At 40.4% G+C, this 20,603-nt stretch overlaps 1 protein-coding gene across 1 annotated transcript in view; it reads left to right on the plus strand.

The window, feature by feature from the left end:
- The first annotated feature begins 2,358 nt into the window (after positions 1–2,358).
- Positions 2,359–20,603, plus strand: part of lrrc1 (leucine rich repeat containing 1) — a 32,093-nt gene continuing 13,848 nt past the window's right edge. Inside the window, exons 1-4 of the mRNA XM_034201774.1 lie at positions 2,359–2,517; positions 8,646–8,763; positions 9,436–9,514; positions 11,223–11,312. Coding sequence (XP_034057665.1) covers positions 2,359–2,517; positions 8,646–8,763; positions 9,436–9,514; positions 11,223–11,312 — 446 coding nt within the window. The remainder of the gene's footprint in view (positions 2,518–8,645; positions 8,764–9,435; positions 9,515–11,222; positions 11,313–20,603) is intronic.

The following is a 20,603-nucleotide window of genomic DNA, read 5'->3' on the forward strand; positions in this document are numbered from 1 at the left end:
AAAGTAAATTCAGATTGAACACAGTAAAAAAATGTAAATTATTGTGTCCGTCCAAAATGTTTGTTTTACTTATAGTGAAAACCACCCTTGAATGATGGGATGGTAGACTAAAAGCTTTAGGAATCCAAACTACAACATATAATAAGTACCCTGTATCAAAATTGATGCAAAACAAGTGAAATTTGACCTTTTTAGAGAGATTTAGCAAAAAACCCCACTTCTGGGGTCATTTGGGTGGATTTGACCTATCTCTGGCCCCCCTTGTTCGATTTTGCTGATTGACATTTCTTTCTAACCGTCAGAGCCAATGGAATCGAGGGGAACTCCCACATACTCCTTATTTGGTAATGTGTGTGTGTGTGAGACCAACCCAGTTTCACAAAAAAACGTGTAATAACTACGTTGGTCCACAACGTAGGACGTAGTATTTCTACAAAAACGCCTCTGAAATTGTAAGATCCCTGTATACGTTTTTTTTTCATCATTCATTCCATGGCTGGCGTCTATGTCACGTGATCTTCACATTTCTCCCTGCAGAAAAAAAAACATGGCCGAAATTCGTTTTATTCTCGGTGTAAAATGCCTATTTTAAAGTTAGTTTGGCCATTAAAATGCCTTTTGATGTCGTTTGATGCAAGACATATGAGTTGTTATTTCAGATTATGTGTGCAGTGGATGTACATGATCTTTAGTTTGCTAGGTATTACGAAGATTACTTCAGGAAATTGTGTCTATACAACGTTTTCATTGTTACCAAGGTGGTTGCTATAGGGATGCTGCTATCGATATTATTTCTGTTATGTTGTGTAACTGTTTAATGGTGTTATCTTTATTGCTACCCCCTTCCCCGTCAATGTATAGTGTTGGTCCACAGCGCAAACGTATTTTTAACAAAATCCGCATCTAAAATTGTGGCATCTAAATGACCCCTGAGCGAAAAATGCTAACACACTTTGGCACAGAACTCAAAATAAAATGTTTTAACATTATTAAAGATGATTCACAATATACAAGGATATGCAAATGTGCAATTACAATTTAGGCCTATAGCAATAAATAACATATAGGATGTGAAGTACTTTTATGGGTGGCAATAGCTCAATCTGGAAGAGTTTTGGAACCGAAGGATTGCAGGCTCAAGTCCCCATAGGACCAAAACACTGACTGATTGCTGGAGAGGTGCCAGTTTACCTCCCATGGGCACACGTCCTTGAGCAAGTAGCCAAACCCTTTAACTACTCCAGGGTGCAGAACCATTGTCAGCTCTGCCGGGCCGCCCCTCCCTATACGCAGATCACGCAGACGTGGTTGGGGCCTCACCTCGCGGATGGGACCTCATCTTGCGGAGGGAGCCTCTACTGCGGCGCACCTTTATGCGGCGGCAATTAGTGTAGGCGCGGCACAGTTTCGCCGCGGCAAGGCTCCACTGGCACCCCCCGTCCCCGTCCCCGTCCTATCGACGCTCACGACACAGAGGGCCTCATCATATCACTTTGCGTGAGGCCACAAATTGGCCAGGGGCGGCCCTGCAGCTCTGACACCTCTGCATTTCTGGTTTATGTGTGTTATGTAAAGTAGTGTAATACACAGAGTGAACAATTGAATTTCCCCTCAGGAATTTATAAAGTAGTATGTTTTAATTTTATGTCCTAATCTTAATCTTCAAAACACTTTATCATAAAGCTTGTTCGACTAAGTGCATGAAAACTACTGCAGATGTTCATAATCTCAGGATACACATTCATATATATATATATATATATATGTATATACAGTATAATCAGAAAACCCTTTTAAATTCCCTATAGACTTCTCAGTGTAATTCTCAATCCTCGTCAGGGTTGGATAAACACCGATTCGCGCTCAGCCAATCAGAAGCCGAGTAGGGCGGGTCCTCTACCAGGAGCGTGACGTAGGATTGGAATGAGGGAGTGAATGTTCCGGGTCAGAAACTGGACGGGAGAGGAAATTAACTCCGGGACAAGACGGAAAAACGGGAATGCTACGCGCTTTCGCACGGAGATGTAGCGTGTGTTTAACACGTTTAAAAGAGGAGGTTTAAACAAGACTAGTGACACGAGGAACCAGAAGAAGAAAAAACAGGTGCCTACAAACTAACTAAAGAGACACAACGACGGAGAAGTATTCCCATGTTCGTCGCGACGTTAGCTCGGTAACGCGACTTCACTTGCAGTAGGAGTTTCGGTGTTTACTCGCCTGCTGTGAGTTTTGCTACACTTGAGTTTGACGGTGTATTTAGTCCAGGGCTGTCCCGCCATAGCAATCTGTTGCATCCCCCCTTCCTCCCCGCTGTTTGTTTATCGCACGGCTCCGAGATTTCTCCCCACCTCCCCCGTGATGTTTCACTGCATACCCCTGTGGCGGTGCAGCCGTCATGTGGAGATGATCGATAAACGCCACTGCTCCCTGCTGTATGTGCCCGATGAGATTTACCGCTACGGACGGAGTTTGGAAGAGCTGTTGCTGGATGCCAACCAACTCCGAGACTTGCCCAAGGTAAGCAGAAAACCCGCTTCCGCTCACTCATGTTAATGGCAGGTTCAGATGCATGCGTATTTTTGGAAAGCTGAAATGCGTCCCTCCAGTTAAAGTGGTTCTGACACAGAGCTGCTAACTGAGCTGATCCGACATCCCGTGAGAGGCTGTGGGGACCTGGGGACTTCACTTACGCAAGATCAGCAAGGCAAGCACCATGTGTAGGTGGAACATTTGCCTGAACTACACTTCCCACCTCAGGTTAACTAAACGCATAGCACAGGCTGGGTTTTGATCATAAAACATTCCCAGGTGTCTCCTGCATTCATGGCCAACCGCAAAGCTCTCACATTGCGTCTGATATCACAAGCCTGTTTGTGCATGCTGGGGTCAGATGACTCTTTGCCTCTGAACATGACAGAGGGCCATTAGTGTATGCAGAACGCTTTTAATACCTAACTCTTTCAGGGAGTTTAGCAATATGGTCACAATCTAGAGTCACAATCTTCATGACTCACTAGGTCAGTATGAGTAATAGTGCTTATTTTTCTTCCTTGAGGGGAGTAATATTTATTTTATCTAGGAACTCCATCAGTGAAAAAAAAGACTCTTCTTGGGGTTAAAAGACATGACATCCAAAAATCACAAAACAAGGACAATGCAAAAATATCAACAAAACGAAATCAGATATAAACATCAGAGAAAGTAAGTGTATCGTTCACATTCATAATAATGACTGACAAGTAAATTGTGTGTGGGCCTTAACGATCTGAAAGGTACAGCTAGGGGTGAGCTTTGCAAATAAGCTTAAACTGTAAATGCACCTGTGTGGGATTGGTTATTCTACTCACTTGTACCTATAAGTAGACATAAAGTTAATGACCTATCGATTCTACATGATCCGCTGTTGAGCCATATTCGTAGGTACATGAAGTCATCTTTTAAGAGAGCCACATCAAGCTACACTTGACTGTAACCCGACAGACACAAGCACACTCTGCATCATATGCTGATTGAAGCACACCATCACATTAAAAGCTATGTAGGTGGTGTGTGAGGGTTCTCTGTTTGAATTACTGGCCGGCTTGATGCGGGGGGGGGCGGGGGATACACAAGACAAGCTGTTTTACTGGAGACCCAAGTCCTCTGGATTAAGGGGTACTTGTTAAAGGATTTGCAGGTTATTTCCCAGGGGCACGGATGATTAATGTCGTATTTGTCTGTCAGGGCGTTATTACTGGAGCTCCTAGTTTCGACCTGTGGTGTCTTTTTGACATATAGCCTCGAGCTGCTACAGTCAGTTAAAGGACGGCTGACTTTAGTGGTTTTGTAGCATTTTCCCTTAGTTTTGGTCTGGAGAGGGTATTATAAGCCTGAGAAATGTGTGCTCTCAGTGTAACTCTCAAAAGCTTCAAGTGCATTGGGTAATATATAAGGTCTACCTCTGTGTGTGACAAGTGGACAGATTTAGGATAAGGCTTGAGATAACTGAAGTCATGGCAGGTCAATGTAAAGCCGATCGGATTGAAAGACTACTTTGTGCCTCTGACATGCCTTTCTTCACACACTAATCACAAGTGTGTAATTTAAAGAAAACACCCCTCAACCTCAACCATAAATAAAACTACTGTGGTTGGCTCTTCAACGTTCAAGTAGTTTAAGTAGCATGATGATTTGTTTTATGTCTACGCTACGAAAGAAAAGAGGGCTGAAAGAGTATTTTTGGGCTTGGCATGTCCATAGAAATGTGATGGCACAGAGATAATGTGAGCAACCTCCCATGGCCATGTCACACTGCTTACTTTGTCCATTGGAGAAAAGCACAGGAACAGGTATTCTGACTGGAAACAAAGACCGCATTATGTGTTTTGTTGTTGCCTTGCTCACGCATTTGTATGTGCTAGTGTTTTCGAATAATGAATCATTGACCTGAATAGTTTAGTTCAGACCTATAAAACCATAAACACAGCAGACGGTACACCTGAGAAACTTGGTGCGGGTCAAAGCATACTTTCTTTCCATCAGCCGTGCCCTCAAAGAGGTGACTAACAGGTGTACTCATTGTGACAACACATGATGACCGTTTAGGCACTGCTATGCTGCGTTCAGAAATATTCGAAGTATGTTCAGAGGGTATAGGCGTTGCCACATGAGAAACTGTTTACTGTGCTCCTTGGCATGTTACTAATGTCATCAATGCTTGCTAAGTGAACCCAAGAAACGTCGTACTGCATAACCCTTTGTCCAGTTCAGTGCTCGCTGTGTGGCCTTTTCACATTTGCCTCCGAGGTGACTGAATGGATAAACACGGACTGACCACTTACTATCGTAGTGAAAATGATGTAACAACGACACAGTAACACATTTCAAGTCAATCATTTCCACCAGCATGCAGATAAAAACATGCACACAGCAGTTTTAACGATGAGGTGAAACAGCAAAGGTGGGTTTTTAATTATGAGGCAAGCTGAATTTGAGCTAGTTTTTTAATAGTCTTACAAAGAAAAATCATCTGACCACTTTATGGAGACGGGAAGCAAGGGTATATTTAAAAGGTTCACTTCTCAATTTCTTTCTTTACCTGTGTCTCTTTGATCATTAATGTATTCTTTTTGCTGAGGCTGTGGACCAAAATGTGCAAACAGTAACTTGTTTCTCTTTGTTTGTTCAAAGTTTCCCTTAAGCAACTAAAACTCAAGATACATATATATGGCAAACAGAAGTTGTTGGCTTACTTTAAAGCTGTCAAACGACTGTAATAAACTAAGTGGTGATAAGAATAATAGAAATGCAAGACCTGCTGCTCCCGCCTGTTAGTCCAGTTCCTAGCTCCAGTGAAACTGTACCAGAGGTGTGGGTGGCTGTTTCAAAAACGATTGTTCATCTTTCTAACATCTGCAATGTACCCATGCGTACTATAATTATTTTTATTTGCAACAATGATTCATAAATAAATGACTATCGATAGAGCAGCAATTTTAAAATCATATAATGGTTTCAGTCATTTTTTGAAGCAAAACATTTGAACTTTCAGCTTCCTCAATGGGAGGATGTGATGCTGTTCTTCATCATATATCATAGTTAACTGAACATTTTTAGGTTTTTGACTGATGACGAGGAAAACAGGGCATTTGAATGCATCCCTTTGGGCTGTATTCAGTTTAAAGGGGACTAAATGATTAATTATGTGGATTAATGAATGATTAAATAAATGTGGTTTGCAGCACTCCGGGCTATATCTGAAACAGTCGGTTGAATGACTTGCCAAAAAGGTTGCTAATTCATTGTTTAAGTATCCCTTTTTTTAATGTAAAAAAACGGTTGGTTCCAGCTTCTCAAATGTGAACATCTGGTGTATTTCTTCTTATTATTATCTTTTATATGAGCATACATTACATCTGTGGTTTTTAGATTTTTTTTGTCGGATAAGCAAACTTCTAATTCAATCCGGAGAAGCTTTTTGGGGCCATTTTCAGGCCATTTAAAAATGCCTCACAGTGATGGAGAGAAGAACCCACATTGAGTCAGGTTCGAGGTGTTTTGACATGTGTGGAAAGCTAAATATAGTGGTGTTATGAATCCCAGAAGCTGGTGGTTGAACTGACTCATGAAGAAGATTTTCTTGCAAAGAAAGAATGTTCATACAGTTGGTGCAGTTGTTGAGTTTCTGACATGTGGTTGTGGTTCAGACAGATTTAACCCTGGCCTCTGCTGTGATACATAATACCGTATGCATACATGTAACCTACATGTAACATAAGAAGCATTCAACATACGTCTTTTACTTTGGCTAAGTCTTTATGGCTGTAGGGTTTTGGCCCTGGTGAAAAAACGTTTTCTTCTTAAGGCTGATGTTTAACTTTAAATTTAGGCTAGAATTTTGATACATATCTAAAAACACGTCTGGTATTGTATGAAAATGTTAAGGGATTTTTCTGATATGTTGCAGACGGAGCAATAATCCATGCAGGCACTTCCAAAGAAACACCTTCGTGCTTCTACTTGTTCTCTAACAAACAGTGCTGAAGGTGAAACTGAGGATTCAAACATTGACTCCAGAGCTGAGAGAATGGTTAATGTTTTCTGGACTCAGCCTGTTTTAGGTTTTGTGTCACACATGGGTGATTGTTTGGGGCGTGGCCCTGAATGACACCAACAGGAAGAACAGGTTTGGTGTCACTGTCCCAATGCAAGACTCACACAAAAAATAGAGCGATGATACAGAACAAATGTAGTTTTGCTCTTTGCTAGTCCTTGTTATGAAAAGCATTCGAATGAAACAGCCTCTGCTTTGTCTCGAGCTAGTCGTTTTGAATCCTTGATACTAAAGGATGCAGAGTACCTGCTGTGTTTGCATCCGGCTCTGATTGTTGTGTCAAAAGGAGAAGCATAGTTCAAGTAGGAAGTCTGAGAGATGTTAACACATTATACAACTAACTGTAAAACTCAGTTTGTGTTATTTTGTTTTAATCTGCCACAGTTAAGTCTGTACAAGCAAACACTGCCTTGAGGATATGATAGGACACATCTTTAAGCTGTACACTTGAATACAAAACAGCACCCACTCTTTTATTTTTGCAAGTGAAAGTGAAGGTGGTTAAGGTACAACAACTCTTGTGAGAGTAAAGGTTTGTTGACATGGATTAAAGACTGTTTGAACTGTCTTAAGGCATTGCAATGACTTGTTCATTTTGTAAGAGGGTGGGGTTGGACTACTGGACTCTTGGGTCTTATTTATTGTGCAAACATTATTAAAATGTGATCTGTACCTGGATATGGCCTACAGATAATGAGCGTCCTGATCGAGAGTTCTTACTTCATGTACACTTAGCTGACATAAATCATAATCAGATGTGATGGTGACTATGGCTTTTATACACGTTTTTTTCCCGATCTCACCAACTTTAAACACCAAACACAATGTTACATTTACCGGAGCATGCAACAACCCAGGACAATGGGCTAATATAAAGGGGAACCAAAGGGAAACACCGTGCTAGTTTCCTCAAAATGTAAAGACACACTTTTTGTAAAGCCTGAAATTGTTCCTCGACCATCCATTTGAAAGCCATACTAAACCTAAAACCTGTTTGTTTTAGGCAGGTGGTATTAAAAGGCTTTTGCAGCTTGAATTGATGGCCAATGGTGACACATTGTTACGGAATAAAAGAGTACATCAAAGTCTTTAAGTGCAAACCTGCAACTTATCAACTTGTTTGCTGGGAATACAAATCCATGATGTTGTCCTTGTTCAACAAGTGCAACAGGCTTGTTTAGAGAACAACGTTGTTTTTTCACCCACATTTAGATTAATATATCAGCTGGGGACATACTGGACATACTTCAGCAGCTTAAGTGATTGATTGTTTGAATGAGAAATGTATGTATTTAGAAACTGCGTTCATGGATGAGTAGTCTGCCTTGAAACTATCAACAGCAGGAAAAATACAAAGGCCAGAGGGGAAATGCATGAGTCGGCTTTTTCTGTTCATGCCAAAACATTCATGGGACCTGAAGCCATGTTGTAAGCTACCTGCTTTACCACAACAGAGAACAACTCTGTCTGCTCTTGTTCAGAGCATCAAGTTTATGCTTGTGATAATTGATTTTGCCTTTTTTAAAGGAGTGCGGCAAACGGAATCTTTTTATAATAAGTTCATTAGTAAGATGTGACGACTCCAAGAAATGTACGCGTTCTTGTCGCTCTGAAATGTAGTGTGGTAGTGTCAATAAAGCATAGTAGATAGGAGAGGGGTCTGTAATTTACACAGTCTAATATATCAGATATCCATGGTTTGAATACAAATGTGAATACCTCAGAGTGAGGACACATTTCCTGTTCATTATAATTCCTCCAAATGGAATATCACTGATACAAATGAGTTCAGTCAACAAGTTTCCTATTGTTTAAAGTTGTACAAATGCAGCTTAGCAGTTAAAGAAGTGGAAAAATAAAGACGGCATGTTGAGGCCGCAGTGATCCAATTATGGAATTAGAGAATTTTGTATTTTTGGATGCATTTTTACAAAACAAGCTTTACATTCTGTATCCAGTTCAGGATGTATGTGTTGTCAAAGTGCATGTATCCCTTTGGATACCGTTTATTTTTTATTTTTAACTGAATGTGCTTTTCTTTTCACCTTTTCAGCCATTTTTCCAGCTGGTGAAACTAAGAAAACTTGGCCTGAGTGACAACGAGATTCAGAGACTTCCTCCAGAGATAGCAAACTTCATGCAGCTGGTAGAACTGGATGTCTCTCGAAATGGTAAGAATGGAAAACACTGATATACCCAAGCAGTTCAAAAGTAGACTAGAATAATATAACACATACCCATTTGTTACATTTTACACTTCACAACTGTGTTTCTAAGTATATTTGTCTTGCCTGTGCGAAGAATATATCTTTACAGTTGAGCAACACAGCACTAAGTTCAGCGAATGAATCACAATGACAGATTTATTCCTCCTCAGTGAAGCTGTTGCAACAAACGCATAAAAATAAAGCATGGCTTGCATTAAGCCTGAATCTGAAGAGTCGTTTGAATATACCCGAACATATTCCATTAGATACACTTGTGAGGTTCGTCCTGCAACAGAGCAGGCTGTGAAACTATACGCAGACGGTAAAAGAGAGACCAACATTTGTTTGCTTTTTTTATTAAATTAAAATGTTTTAAATGATGGTTAATCCTTTTTGGTGAACATTTAATCCACTGTACTTAACTATTAAATAATAATCAGGTCTTTTTTTAAACCACTTTTGACATTTCTGAATAATATCTGCACCTTTTAAATCTTTTAAGTGTTTTTATGTTGCATCACCCACATTTAAAGCAACTGTCAATAACATATTATCTTGACCTGTATTATTTAAGTGCTGCAGACTGTGTTGTTTTTATTTTTGATTAAGAGATGTTTTGTCTTTTCTCTTCATTAGATATTATTGAAATTCCAGAGAGCATTTCATACTGCAAAGCCCTCCAAGTGGCAGACTTCAGTGGGAATCCACTGACAAGGTAGTCCTCCAGATAATGCTGTTTTTTACTGACTAAAAATTCATATTTAAAAATTCTATGTTTTTCTGTTAAAAAAAAATTCAGTTTCAAAGTTGCTTAATAAAACAAAGACATTTCTTAATTATTTTGATCCTTTATATTCATCGATCTTTCCCCAAAAGAAGCGGTTCACTGAAAGAAAAATCATAACAAAACAGGATTACATCTTCAAACTTTTCTAAAAATAATGTTTCTTTTTGAAAAGAGATTTCTGTTTCTGCATGGTGGATTTTATAAGACCCCCTGCTGTTGTGAACTTTCACACCCCTTGCATGAGAGATTGCATATTGTGCAAACATATGCATTTTATCGTGTGGTTGAGACTAAATCTAATTTGCATCTCAGCAGGCGCTTAATCACATTGCTTTGTTGGAAACAGTTGAGGAGGCAACAATGACAATTATTACTAACACTTTGGTGTACTTTTCAAGTGCAAACAAGCTTGCACACGGAAAAACAAGCAATGTTTTTTTCCAGCACAATTGTGGTCTAGTTTTCCACCCAGTTATTAAGTCTTATTTTAACCATTTGATAGGATAGGTACATATCCGGCTAAATATATAGCATGGCCCATTCTAATTGTTGACTAAAAATTACTCATTTTTCCCGTATGAGATTTAAGTGGAAAATGAGCATTTTGCTGTGTTTCTTGACTTACATGCTTTTGTTCTGACATTATCAGAATATAGGAATATCTATGATTTAGTTGTCTGTATTGGCTCTGTTATCAAAGGTCATTTGAGGATTGCTGGCAGGTTCCAGTTTAAATTAACGTGCACACAAGTTGTCGATAATTTTCTTAGGTAATATACAATAGAATAGAAAGCTCTATTATTTTCAATATACAAAAAACCTACCTGTCTAATTTCAAGGCTTAAAAATGAGTGAATTCAATATGATCTTACATTATTCCCAAAAATGTTTGAATACAAATAGAACATATGTAACCTTTTTCTCACCAGCCCTTATTTATGTATATAGTTTAACAACATCAAATCAAAATGCACTTTGGCTGCCACTATAAGTAGAGAACCATTATTTTGTTGTTTTTGTTGCTGCTATCGATCCGTGTCTGACCGCATTCATCATGTTGTCTCATCCGAGTCACAATCAACATTTAAGACGGTAATGGTTTTTTAAGTAGAAAAAAAGACAAAATAAAGTTGTGGTTGTCGGTGTGCCTTGAACAAACAGAGTCCATTTAGGGACTTGACTTTGAATTGCCTTTCTTCACATACTGCTAACGTCATAGACTTTTTTGTGGCAGCTTTGTGCATCTAGTTTAACTAAACTATTGCTGAAATAAGTCCAGGAGCATACAATAAATTATCCTGTGTAATCACAGCCTGACATCCTGGAGTTGAACAGGAATCTCTTGACTCTTTTTGTTCCTTTTTTGATGTTTATACACAAGTTAAAACATTTGGTTGTATGTAGGAGATCATAAAAAAAGGGCAAGGCCGAGGGCAAAGATGAAAAGGAACATGCAGAGATAAACTTTATCAACGTATCAAAGACTTTATGGCTTAAGTGTGGTAAACTGTTGCTTGACATTACTTAAGTGCAGTACACACTAGCCATAAAGAAATGACCAAAATATTTATTAAAAGACTTTTAACAAAATAATGATCTGTGTGTCATCCTCTCACATGTCTTTGTATTTTTCCAGGTTACCTGAAAGTTTTCCGGAGCTGAGGAATCTCACATGCCTTTCCATCAATGATATTTCATTGCAAGTGCTTCCAGAGAACATCGGGAAGTGAGTAAACGCACCATTTCATCATACTTGTTCTGACATGTTGACTTTATCTTGCCTTTGCCAGTAGAACATTTCCACACAGTTTAATAGCAGCCCCAGGTTAATATAATGTAACGTTGTCATCAAGGTCAACTTAGGCTGCATTCACACAGGAGTGGTTGGATTGTGTCGGTACTTGTAAATGGATTTACTGAAACATATTTAGTCCAAAATCAGGTTATTGAGCAGCTACCTGTCAGTCCATTTCCCCAATATGGTCACAAGCAGAACATTGTGATGAACGTTGATCTATAGTGACATAAAAGTCGCATATTTATGTATATATAATATACCTTGCTTTATATCTTGTTATTGGTAAATTCAACATGTTTGTAGAGGCTAAGCCAACGCTTTAAGCCTCTGAGGATCCGCTTGGTGGGTGTAATTGACGCACACAAGTTTGCTGCCGAATAAAGGTCAGAAACAGAGTTTCCAGTTTGAAACAGTCCATTTATTTCCATTTGACTGGTTTCCATTTACTTTCTTCTTTCCATATACGATATTACCGTTTACACAATACCTTTGCTTTGCTTGTAATCCCGTGTTTGTGTGTGTTCTCCGTGTGTGTTCCGTGTGTGTGTGCTCCTTGTGTGTTCCGTGTGTGTGTGCTCCGTGTGTGTGGTCAAAAACTGTATGGGCCTTCCGGCGGAACCTCTTCCCAACACACATAGGTTCCTACCTTTTATACAGGGTTCGTACGGGTGCTTGAAATCCTTGAAAATGCTTGAAAATTGACGTGGTGTTTTCAAGGTTGGGAAAGTGCTTGAATTTTGGGAATGGTGCTTGAATTTTGGGAATGGTGCTTGAAATGGAGATAAAGTGCTTGAAAATGTAAATGCTTTACTTGTACAATAAATTGCTGTCTGACTGAATAGTTCGCTTTTTAGATTAAAAGAAAAGAATTGCTTCGCTTCTACATAAAACAGCTCTGCTGCGGCCTTCCCGCGCTATGCGCGCGACCTGCAAGTGTTTGTGTTACGTGTGACCTGGGCATTCTGATGAGTGATAGATGACTGTGTGCCAGGAGGTTGCAGTTTCAACGAGCGTTGGCTAGCAGAAGACAAATACAAGCCATGGCTAAGACGAGGGTCAAGCCCACGAGTAGCCTCCTGCAAAGTTTGCAAAAATAACGATGCGAGAGTCTGCGCTGACGAGCCACATGAAAGGTACGCCGTAGTAGAGCATTTTAGATTAGGCTAATGTTGCATGTTACGTTTGTTTAAGCTAACGTTAGCGAGCTGAATAGCGAACTCCATGAGGGATAATAATAATTGGAGGGGACAATCATTTCAGAGGAGCGTTACAGTCACCATCCTGTGGTGTTCAGAGGATGAAGCACTCACGGCATTTCGTGTTATAGTTACGAAATATAATCTATTGATTCGACACAGAGCGATTTTGAAAGCAATGTATTTCTACTGGTAGTATGTTTCGTGCCTAAACCAAATGTGACTTGATCCATCGAAATCAGTCACATTGACCCGAAGACACATTTTCGTTTGTATTACTGGTCTGGGGGAGGCTCGCGAGTGTGTTTGTGTATTTTTGCGTTTGTGTACCGGGGAAACACTCACAAGAAACACCGACTGTTGTTATGCCTGTAGTGACGTTAAATTACTCCGTTCTCCGCTTGTAATTATGCCGAAGATTCAAAGTTGTATTTATCATCTGAATTTGCCGAAACAAGTTTAATTATCTGAAAGCCAAGACTTTGTTTATTTGAAAACAGATTAAAACAAACTGTCTTTTATATAAAATTGAAGTATTATACAAGTAAAACTACATGTTGCTTTAATCCCATGTAATTGTAGAATGAACACAGTCTTCCTTTGAAGATGTATAAGTCAGGTGTCTTGTGTAGTCAACATTACCTACAAATCATTGTACACATTTGTAAATATTATTTTCCACTTGTTACCATTGTGAGTCTATTTTTATGCAGCTCTGCTTGATGTTGTGGCTACAATTCAGACTAATACGCTACCAGAGGTGGAATAAGTACTCAGATCTTGTAGTGAAATTATAAGTACTCAGATCTTGTACTTAGTAAAAGTAGAAGTACCAGTGTGTAGGAATACTCTGTCACAGTAAAAGTCCTGCATTCAAAATGTTCCTCAAATGAAAGTAGAAAAGTATTCTCATCAAAATATAGTGAAAGTAGCGACAGTAAAAGTAGTCGTTGTGCAGATTGGTCCATTTCAGAATAATATATATGATATGTTTTATAATGATTGATCATGAAAGTGTTCTCAAAGCTGGTAAAGGTGCAGCTACTTTGAATGACTTTGTATACTGCAGGGTAGCTTGTGGATTTACTCTAGGTGGAACTGAAGTCTGATTTAACACTTGATTAGATTTCACATCATTCATCCACATCTGTGAAGTAACTGAAGGTATTAAATACATGTAGTGGAGGAAAAGTACACCATTTACCTCTGACTTATGTTCACTGCCAACCTAAAAGTACCTCAAAAATAGTAATCAATAATGTATGGAAAAGTTATTTGGCTGATTGTTTTATATCGGCTCAGCCAGGTTATATGGGATGCCCAGTCTACGTACAGGTCACTCATTTTGAAATATTAAACTTAGTTTTATTTTCTTTAATTTGTCATCCTCGTGTCTAATGCTATCACGAAACACACATTTGGTTGTTTATAGCATAAAGAACATCTGATTTAATGTGAGGTAGGGAAATAATCATTTGAGTATGTGTATATAAATATGTAATTTACAACAGCTGTAAGATGCTTGAAAAGCTGCAAAATGCGCCTTGAAAATGCTTGAAAAGTGCTTGAATTTGACTCTGGAAAAGGTGTAAGAACCCTGTTTATACCCACAGTTAATTGGCTCCTACACACCAGCCCCTAATTGATAGTACAGGTATCAATTGAAAACAATTAAGGAGCCAAATGTAAAAATCTTTTTTCAATACATAGAAATGCACATCCTACACTTCCTGTACTAAACATAGTTTAGTAATAGGTCGCACAATAATGTTGGTCTTGGTCTGTAGCTTGACAGAGCGCACCAGTCCTCCTTTGTCAGGAAAAACCTCCAATACTTTGCCAAGAGGCCAGGAACCACGGGGAGCTGAGGAATCCATGATGACTACAATATCACCAGCGACTATATTCCTTTTCCTTTGGTTCCACTTTTGCCTCTCTTGTAGCAACGGCAGGTATTCTCGCACCCAACGCTTCCAAAATAGATCAGAAATGTACTGCACTTGTCTCCAGCGACGTTTCACATACATGTCAGATGGTTCAAACAATCCAGGTGGCAGAGCTGGTTTCCCTTTCAAAAGAAGAAGATGATTTGGTGTTAGAGGCTCCAAATCATTTGGATCGTCAGACAGCTTGGTGATTGGCCGATCGTTAAGAATGGCTTCAATTTCACACATGACTGTATGGAGTCCATCATCATTCAACATCTGTTGCTGCACAACTGAATTGAGGACGCGCTTTACCATGCGTATCAAGCGCTCCCAAACACCACCATGATGAGATCCTGCTGGTGGATTAAAACTCCATTCAACTCCAGCTGAAATTAGAGCTCCTTGAATCTTCTCATTATTCAATGCAGCGAAGGCCTCTCTTAGTTCTCTTTCTGTTCCAATGAAGTTGGTTCCATTGTCTGACCTCATATGAACAACTTGACCTCTTCCACTGATGAAACGTCTTATAGCATTTATGCGTGCGTCAGTGTCAAGAGAGGGTGCAACCTCCAAGTGAACTGCTCTACTTGTTAAGCAGGTAAATATCACTCCATAACGCTTGCAAGTGGATCTGCCCCTTCTGATTTCCACAGGTCCAAAATAATCCACTCATAATTGGTGAATGGAGGTAGATCTGGAATAATTCTCTCCTTTGGAAGATCTGCCATTTTTTGCTCCATAGCTGTTCCATTGTAACGTCTGCAAAAGTGGCATGATGATATGATCTTCCTTATGGCAGAGTTAGCACTTGTTATCCAATATTTTCTTCTCAAAGCAGACAGTGTATGGTTTCTACCGCTGTGCCCTAGTAGTTGATGAATGTCCTTGAGGATGAGTGTGGAAATATGCTGCTCTTTGGAGAGGATCAGTGGATGTTTCACCTCCAAAGACATTGCTCCTTTGCTTAGCCTGCCTCCAACTCTTAGTAGTCCATCTTCCAGAATCGGATCCAGTTTGTAGATGGAACTGTGTCTGCTTACTGTTCCTGTTTCAGATGTTAAAGAAGTGATTTCATCCTTAAACCTATGCTGCTGACCGTGGCGTATTATAGCCAACTCAGCTTCCAAGAGATCTTTAGGTGTCAAGATGTGACTCTCCGGGTTGACTTTGGGTTTCAGTCTTTTCACTTGACCAGCTTGTGCAGAGGGATTCAAATCCTTTCTTTTACGACTCAACTCCAACAGAATTTTCTTCAGCCTGAGAAACCAGGCCACCGACACTTTGAGCTTTTTCCAGTCTGAGAAGTAAGTCATGAGCTGGTCTGTTGCATCAAGTGATTCATTGACTATGATATTAACAGAGGTAACTTTTCTGACTTCTGGGTCAACCAAATCCAATATGACATCACTGCCATAATATGTAGGCCATTCCTCTTCAGATTTGACAAGAAACGTGGGACCCTCAAGCCAACTACGGCTTTTCAGAAAGTCAGGGATCTTCATTCCTCTGGATGCAGCATCAGCTGGGTTGTCTTTGGATCCTACATGCTTCCATTGACATGGTCTTGAAACCTCTCTTATGGTAGTGATCCTATTTGCCACAAATGTGTGGAAACGCTTGTCCTCGTTGTTAATGTACTTCAGAACTGAAGTACTGTCTGTCCAAAACACAGACTCATCCAAATGAAGTTGAAGCTCTGATTTGAACATCATATCCACTCTGGCAGCCAGAACAGCAGCTGTTAGTTCCAGTCGTGGAATGGTCACCATTTTTATGGGTGTAACTCGAGCCTTTCCTAATAGGAAAGCAACATGAACATCGCCTTTCCAGTTCAGTAGCCTGATGTAAGTTACAGTCCCGTAGCCATTTTCACTGGCATCAGCAAAGTGATGTAGTTGAGAGTGTATGGGTTCACCGAAGTCCTTTGGCTTCATACACCTGTCCACTTTGAGTGATGCTAACAACTTAATGTCCTCCAACCACCGTCTCCACTGGTGTACGATATCTGGTGGAATGGCATCATCCCATCCACAGCTTCTCCTGCAAAGCTCTTGTTGTATTATCTTGGCTGGCAAAGTGACTGGTGCCAAAATACCCAAAGGATCATACACCGAGCTTGTTGTGGATAGCATGCCACGTCTGGTTAGAGCCTGCTGTTTCACTTCCATCTTGAATTTAAAGGAATCTGACTCGACGCACCAGAGTAGTCCCAAAGCTCTCTCAAGAGGAAGATTGTCTCTATCCAGATCCAGGTCCTTTAGCTCTTTAGCCTTCTGCTCTTCCGAGATTGTCTGCAAAACTGCCCGACTATTGCTGATCAATTTTTCCAGCACAAAACCTCCTCTTTTACCGAGAGCATTAAGACCTTCAACCATTTGTATTGTTGCCTTCTCTGAGCCCAAACCCATCAAACAGTCATCCACATAGAAATTTCGCTTAACTGCTTCAACAGTCTCAGCAGAAAAGTCAGACTTGTTGTCGTCAGCAGTTTTCCTTAGCGCATAGCTAGCGCAACTGGGAGAAGAGACAGCTCCAAACAGATGCACCGTCATTCTGTATTCCTGGATCTCTCTGGTGAAGTCTCCCTCTGGCCACCAGAGAAAACGAAGGAAATCTCGGTCCTCTTCTGTGACTTTGACCTGGTGAAACATAGCCCGTATGTCGCCCATGAATGCCACAGGTTCCTGCCTGAAACGAGTGAGAACTCCAAGCAGTGAACTGGTGAGGTTAGGACCTTGATAAAGTACATCGTTTAATGATGTTCCTTTTAAATGTGGCACCACAATCAAACACCACTCGGAGAGAACCTTTTCGTGGATGGTACATTTTCCACTGCCACAGTGCTGCTGTGTTGGTACCTGTTCAGCATAACCCGTTTCAATCACTCCATTCAGAAAGCTGGCATATTCCTTATGCAACATTGGGTTACTCACAAATCTTTTCCTCAATCCAAGTAGCCTTTGCTTTGCCACTGCAAAGTTGTTTGGAAGAAGGACGTCAGGTGTCTTAAGGGGCAACTTCAGGCTGTACCTGTTGTCCTGTAGTGTTGCAGATGTATTCATGATTTCCATACATTTTTGGTCTTCCCTTGACATCTCTTTTTCCTCTGAGGGCTTTTCATTAAAGTCATGATTATACTGACTGCTAAGCATGAGCTCCAATTTGGAAATAGAAATCCTATTCACCATAACAGAAGAAAGCTCCCTGTCAACATCGCTGCCATTGCTGCTTCCATGTAAAGGACCATTGATGGCCCATCCCAACACTGTTCTTATAGCGTATGGGTCATTTCCACAATGAACTTTTGACAAATGATTCCACCTCTTCACATCTGCGGCTGTAGCAATGTTTTCTTTGGTTACTGGCATTTGCTTCTGTGTGAGGACTTCTGGAAGAGGATACAAGTTATTTTCCTCAAGACCAGATACCTCCATCCCAAATAAGGAGTAAGCTGGAACGACCTTTTTCTGTCCCATAGTCTTCAAAAGAAAATTAGTTCTTTTTCCTGTGATGTTTAATCTGTGCATGAGATCTTCTGAGCAGAATGTGGCTGTGCTTCCAGGATCTAAAAATGCATAGGTCTGTATAATCTCACTTCCCTTTGTGGACTTGACCTGCACTGGAATAATTGAAAGAATGCAGCCATCATTTCCGGCCACTGTACGTCCACATGTCTGAGGGGGGGTTTGTGATTTAGCGGTTTGTCCCAATTCCACATTAGATGTATTTATGTGGAGCGCAGTAGGATGTTGCTTTTCACAAACCTCACAGATCAAGCGTTGTTTACAGTCCCTGCTTATGTGTCCAATACACAAGCATCCAAAGCAAATTCCTTTCTCCTTTTAGAAATTGAATTTTGTCTCTGTGCTTCCTTTTGCTGAACTGCTTACATCTGTCCAAAACGTGAGTGTTGTGATCACAACAATGACACACCAAGCTCTCCTGTGGTTTTGAGTTATTTGTCGTTTTAATTCCGACCTCACTCATTGGGAATACTGTAGCGGCAAAACTACTTCCTTTCATTCTGTTCTTTGATTGTGGCTGAAACATGTTGGAAGATTTTATAGCAACTGATTTATGTCCTGAATCCTCGATGTCTCCAAAGATCGGATCAGAAAGGACTCGTACATGTCTCTCAATTAATTTGACCAAGTCAATGAAATGAGCTCTGTTGTTTGAGGCTTCCATGATGTTATGAGCTTTGTTTCTCCATTGTTCCCTTAGTTTGTATGGCAACTTGAAGACAACCATTTTCATATTGGAGGGCATATCCAACTCCTGCATGTACTGAAGTTCTTCCATCACATTAGCACATCCACGCAGAAATAAAGCATAGGCTTGTAGTGCTTTAATGTCTTCTGCCTTTGTTATTGTTGGCCAAGCTAGAGCCTTTCCTATGTAAGCAGCAGCGATCTTGTACTCATTCCCAACATGTTCTTGCAAAAGACCCTTTGCCACAATGTAGCCACGTTCTGGAGCCATGTGCTGGCAGCTACGAACCAGTTCCTGTGGCTTTCCTTTTGTGAACTGTTCTAAATAGTACAAGCAGTCGGCTTTGCTGGCTTTGTTTTCCACTCCTTGTTCAAATGCTTTAATGAAAGCCTTGTACTGAAACAGGTCTCCATCAAAGATAGGAATGTCTCTTGCTGGTAGAGACGGTAAACGTTGCTGGTGAACCAGTGCAGCTGTTATTTCATTTTGCTTTTGCATTATCGTGAATAAACCTTCAGGTGGAATTCGATTGATTTGCTGATGGTGATTTTCCTGTTGACTTTCCCATGCAGTTGATTCACCAGTTATCAACCCATGTGATGTTCCCAGATAATGTTGATTTTGTACATAAGCATCTTCCTTAAATGCAAAATGCCTTTCAGCTTGCTTTGGTTCCATGTCCATCTTTGTTGGTTTGCTGGAGGATATTTTCCATGATGTGGAATCATACTCCTTTGCCAGGGGGTTAAGTATGTTTAACGATGCCAGTTTCCTTTTTTCCTTTTCCAGGTATGAGTTCATTCCATTTGTTGGTGCAAGAGAGGAACGTTGTGAATGTGAACCCTGTAAAACTGCTAGCCTAGCAGTAGATACAGCTAGCTCAGTTTCCAAATCAAGCTGTTCCTTTCTCCGCTTTAATTGTAGCTTTAATTGTAGCTTTAATTGTGGCTCTTGTTCCTCCAGTGCATGCCTCTCAGTTAAACCTGCCATGCGAGCAACAATTGCAGCCCTTTCTGCTGCTGCTATAATTTGTGCAGATGAAGTTGTACTTGACTTTGTACTGCTGTCACTTTTGTTTGAACATTTACCAATATTAGAAACACTGTCATCAGGATTGATTTTATCATTATCACCAGTACCTTCAGTTTCACAAACCCACACCTTGATTTTGACAATAAATTCATAATTGAACATCATTTTGGCTTTACACCATGTTTCATGTCTTTCCCTTTCATCATGTGGCAATAAACCCATTAAAGTGTCATGCATAGACCTGGCTTCAACACACAATTCAATATAACCATCAAGAGCATTTTGAACCTTAGCATGTTCACCACTTAACATCAAATCTTTTATATTTGTTCTTAATTTGCTAGCTTTATTTAGCTTAGCCTTTCTGCCATTTTGCAACCTCTCAAGTTTTTCCGCAAGTGCTTTGGCAGAGAGTTTAACTACCCGCTTAGTGCTTTGCGCATCACTACAGCTGGCCACGCTATCCAGCTTGCCAGCTGCTGGCAGCGCGTAATCTGACGCGCTGTCAGCTGCAGGTATGTCCGTCACAAATCAATCGGTACAATACAAGCGCTTATTGTTCATCCCTTTCACAACCAATGCATTGGAATTACGCCCCTTATGTGTGCACACAACTTAATTCCTATGGCCATTTAAACCGGTTGTATCGCGCTACACATACCTCCTTAGATGAACGTAGTTCCGTGACAAGCGGCGAAAAGCTTCCCGGCACCATTCAGCGCGTTGCTCCTGTCGCCTTCCTGTGCAGCAGATGAGCAAACGAGTTGTAGCCGTCCTCCTCTCGGCGTCAGGTGGCTGATAACAGCTGAGCAGCCGGTGTGCTGTTTTCCTCCTCTCGGCGTCCGGTAGAA

Source organism: Gymnodraco acuticeps, unplaced genomic scaffold (assembly GCF_902827175.1).
Source record: "Gymnodraco acuticeps unplaced genomic scaffold, fGymAcu1.1, whole genome shotgun sequence".
Taxonomy (NCBI): Eukaryota; Metazoa; Chordata; class Actinopteri; order Perciformes; family Bathydraconidae; genus Gymnodraco; species Gymnodraco acuticeps.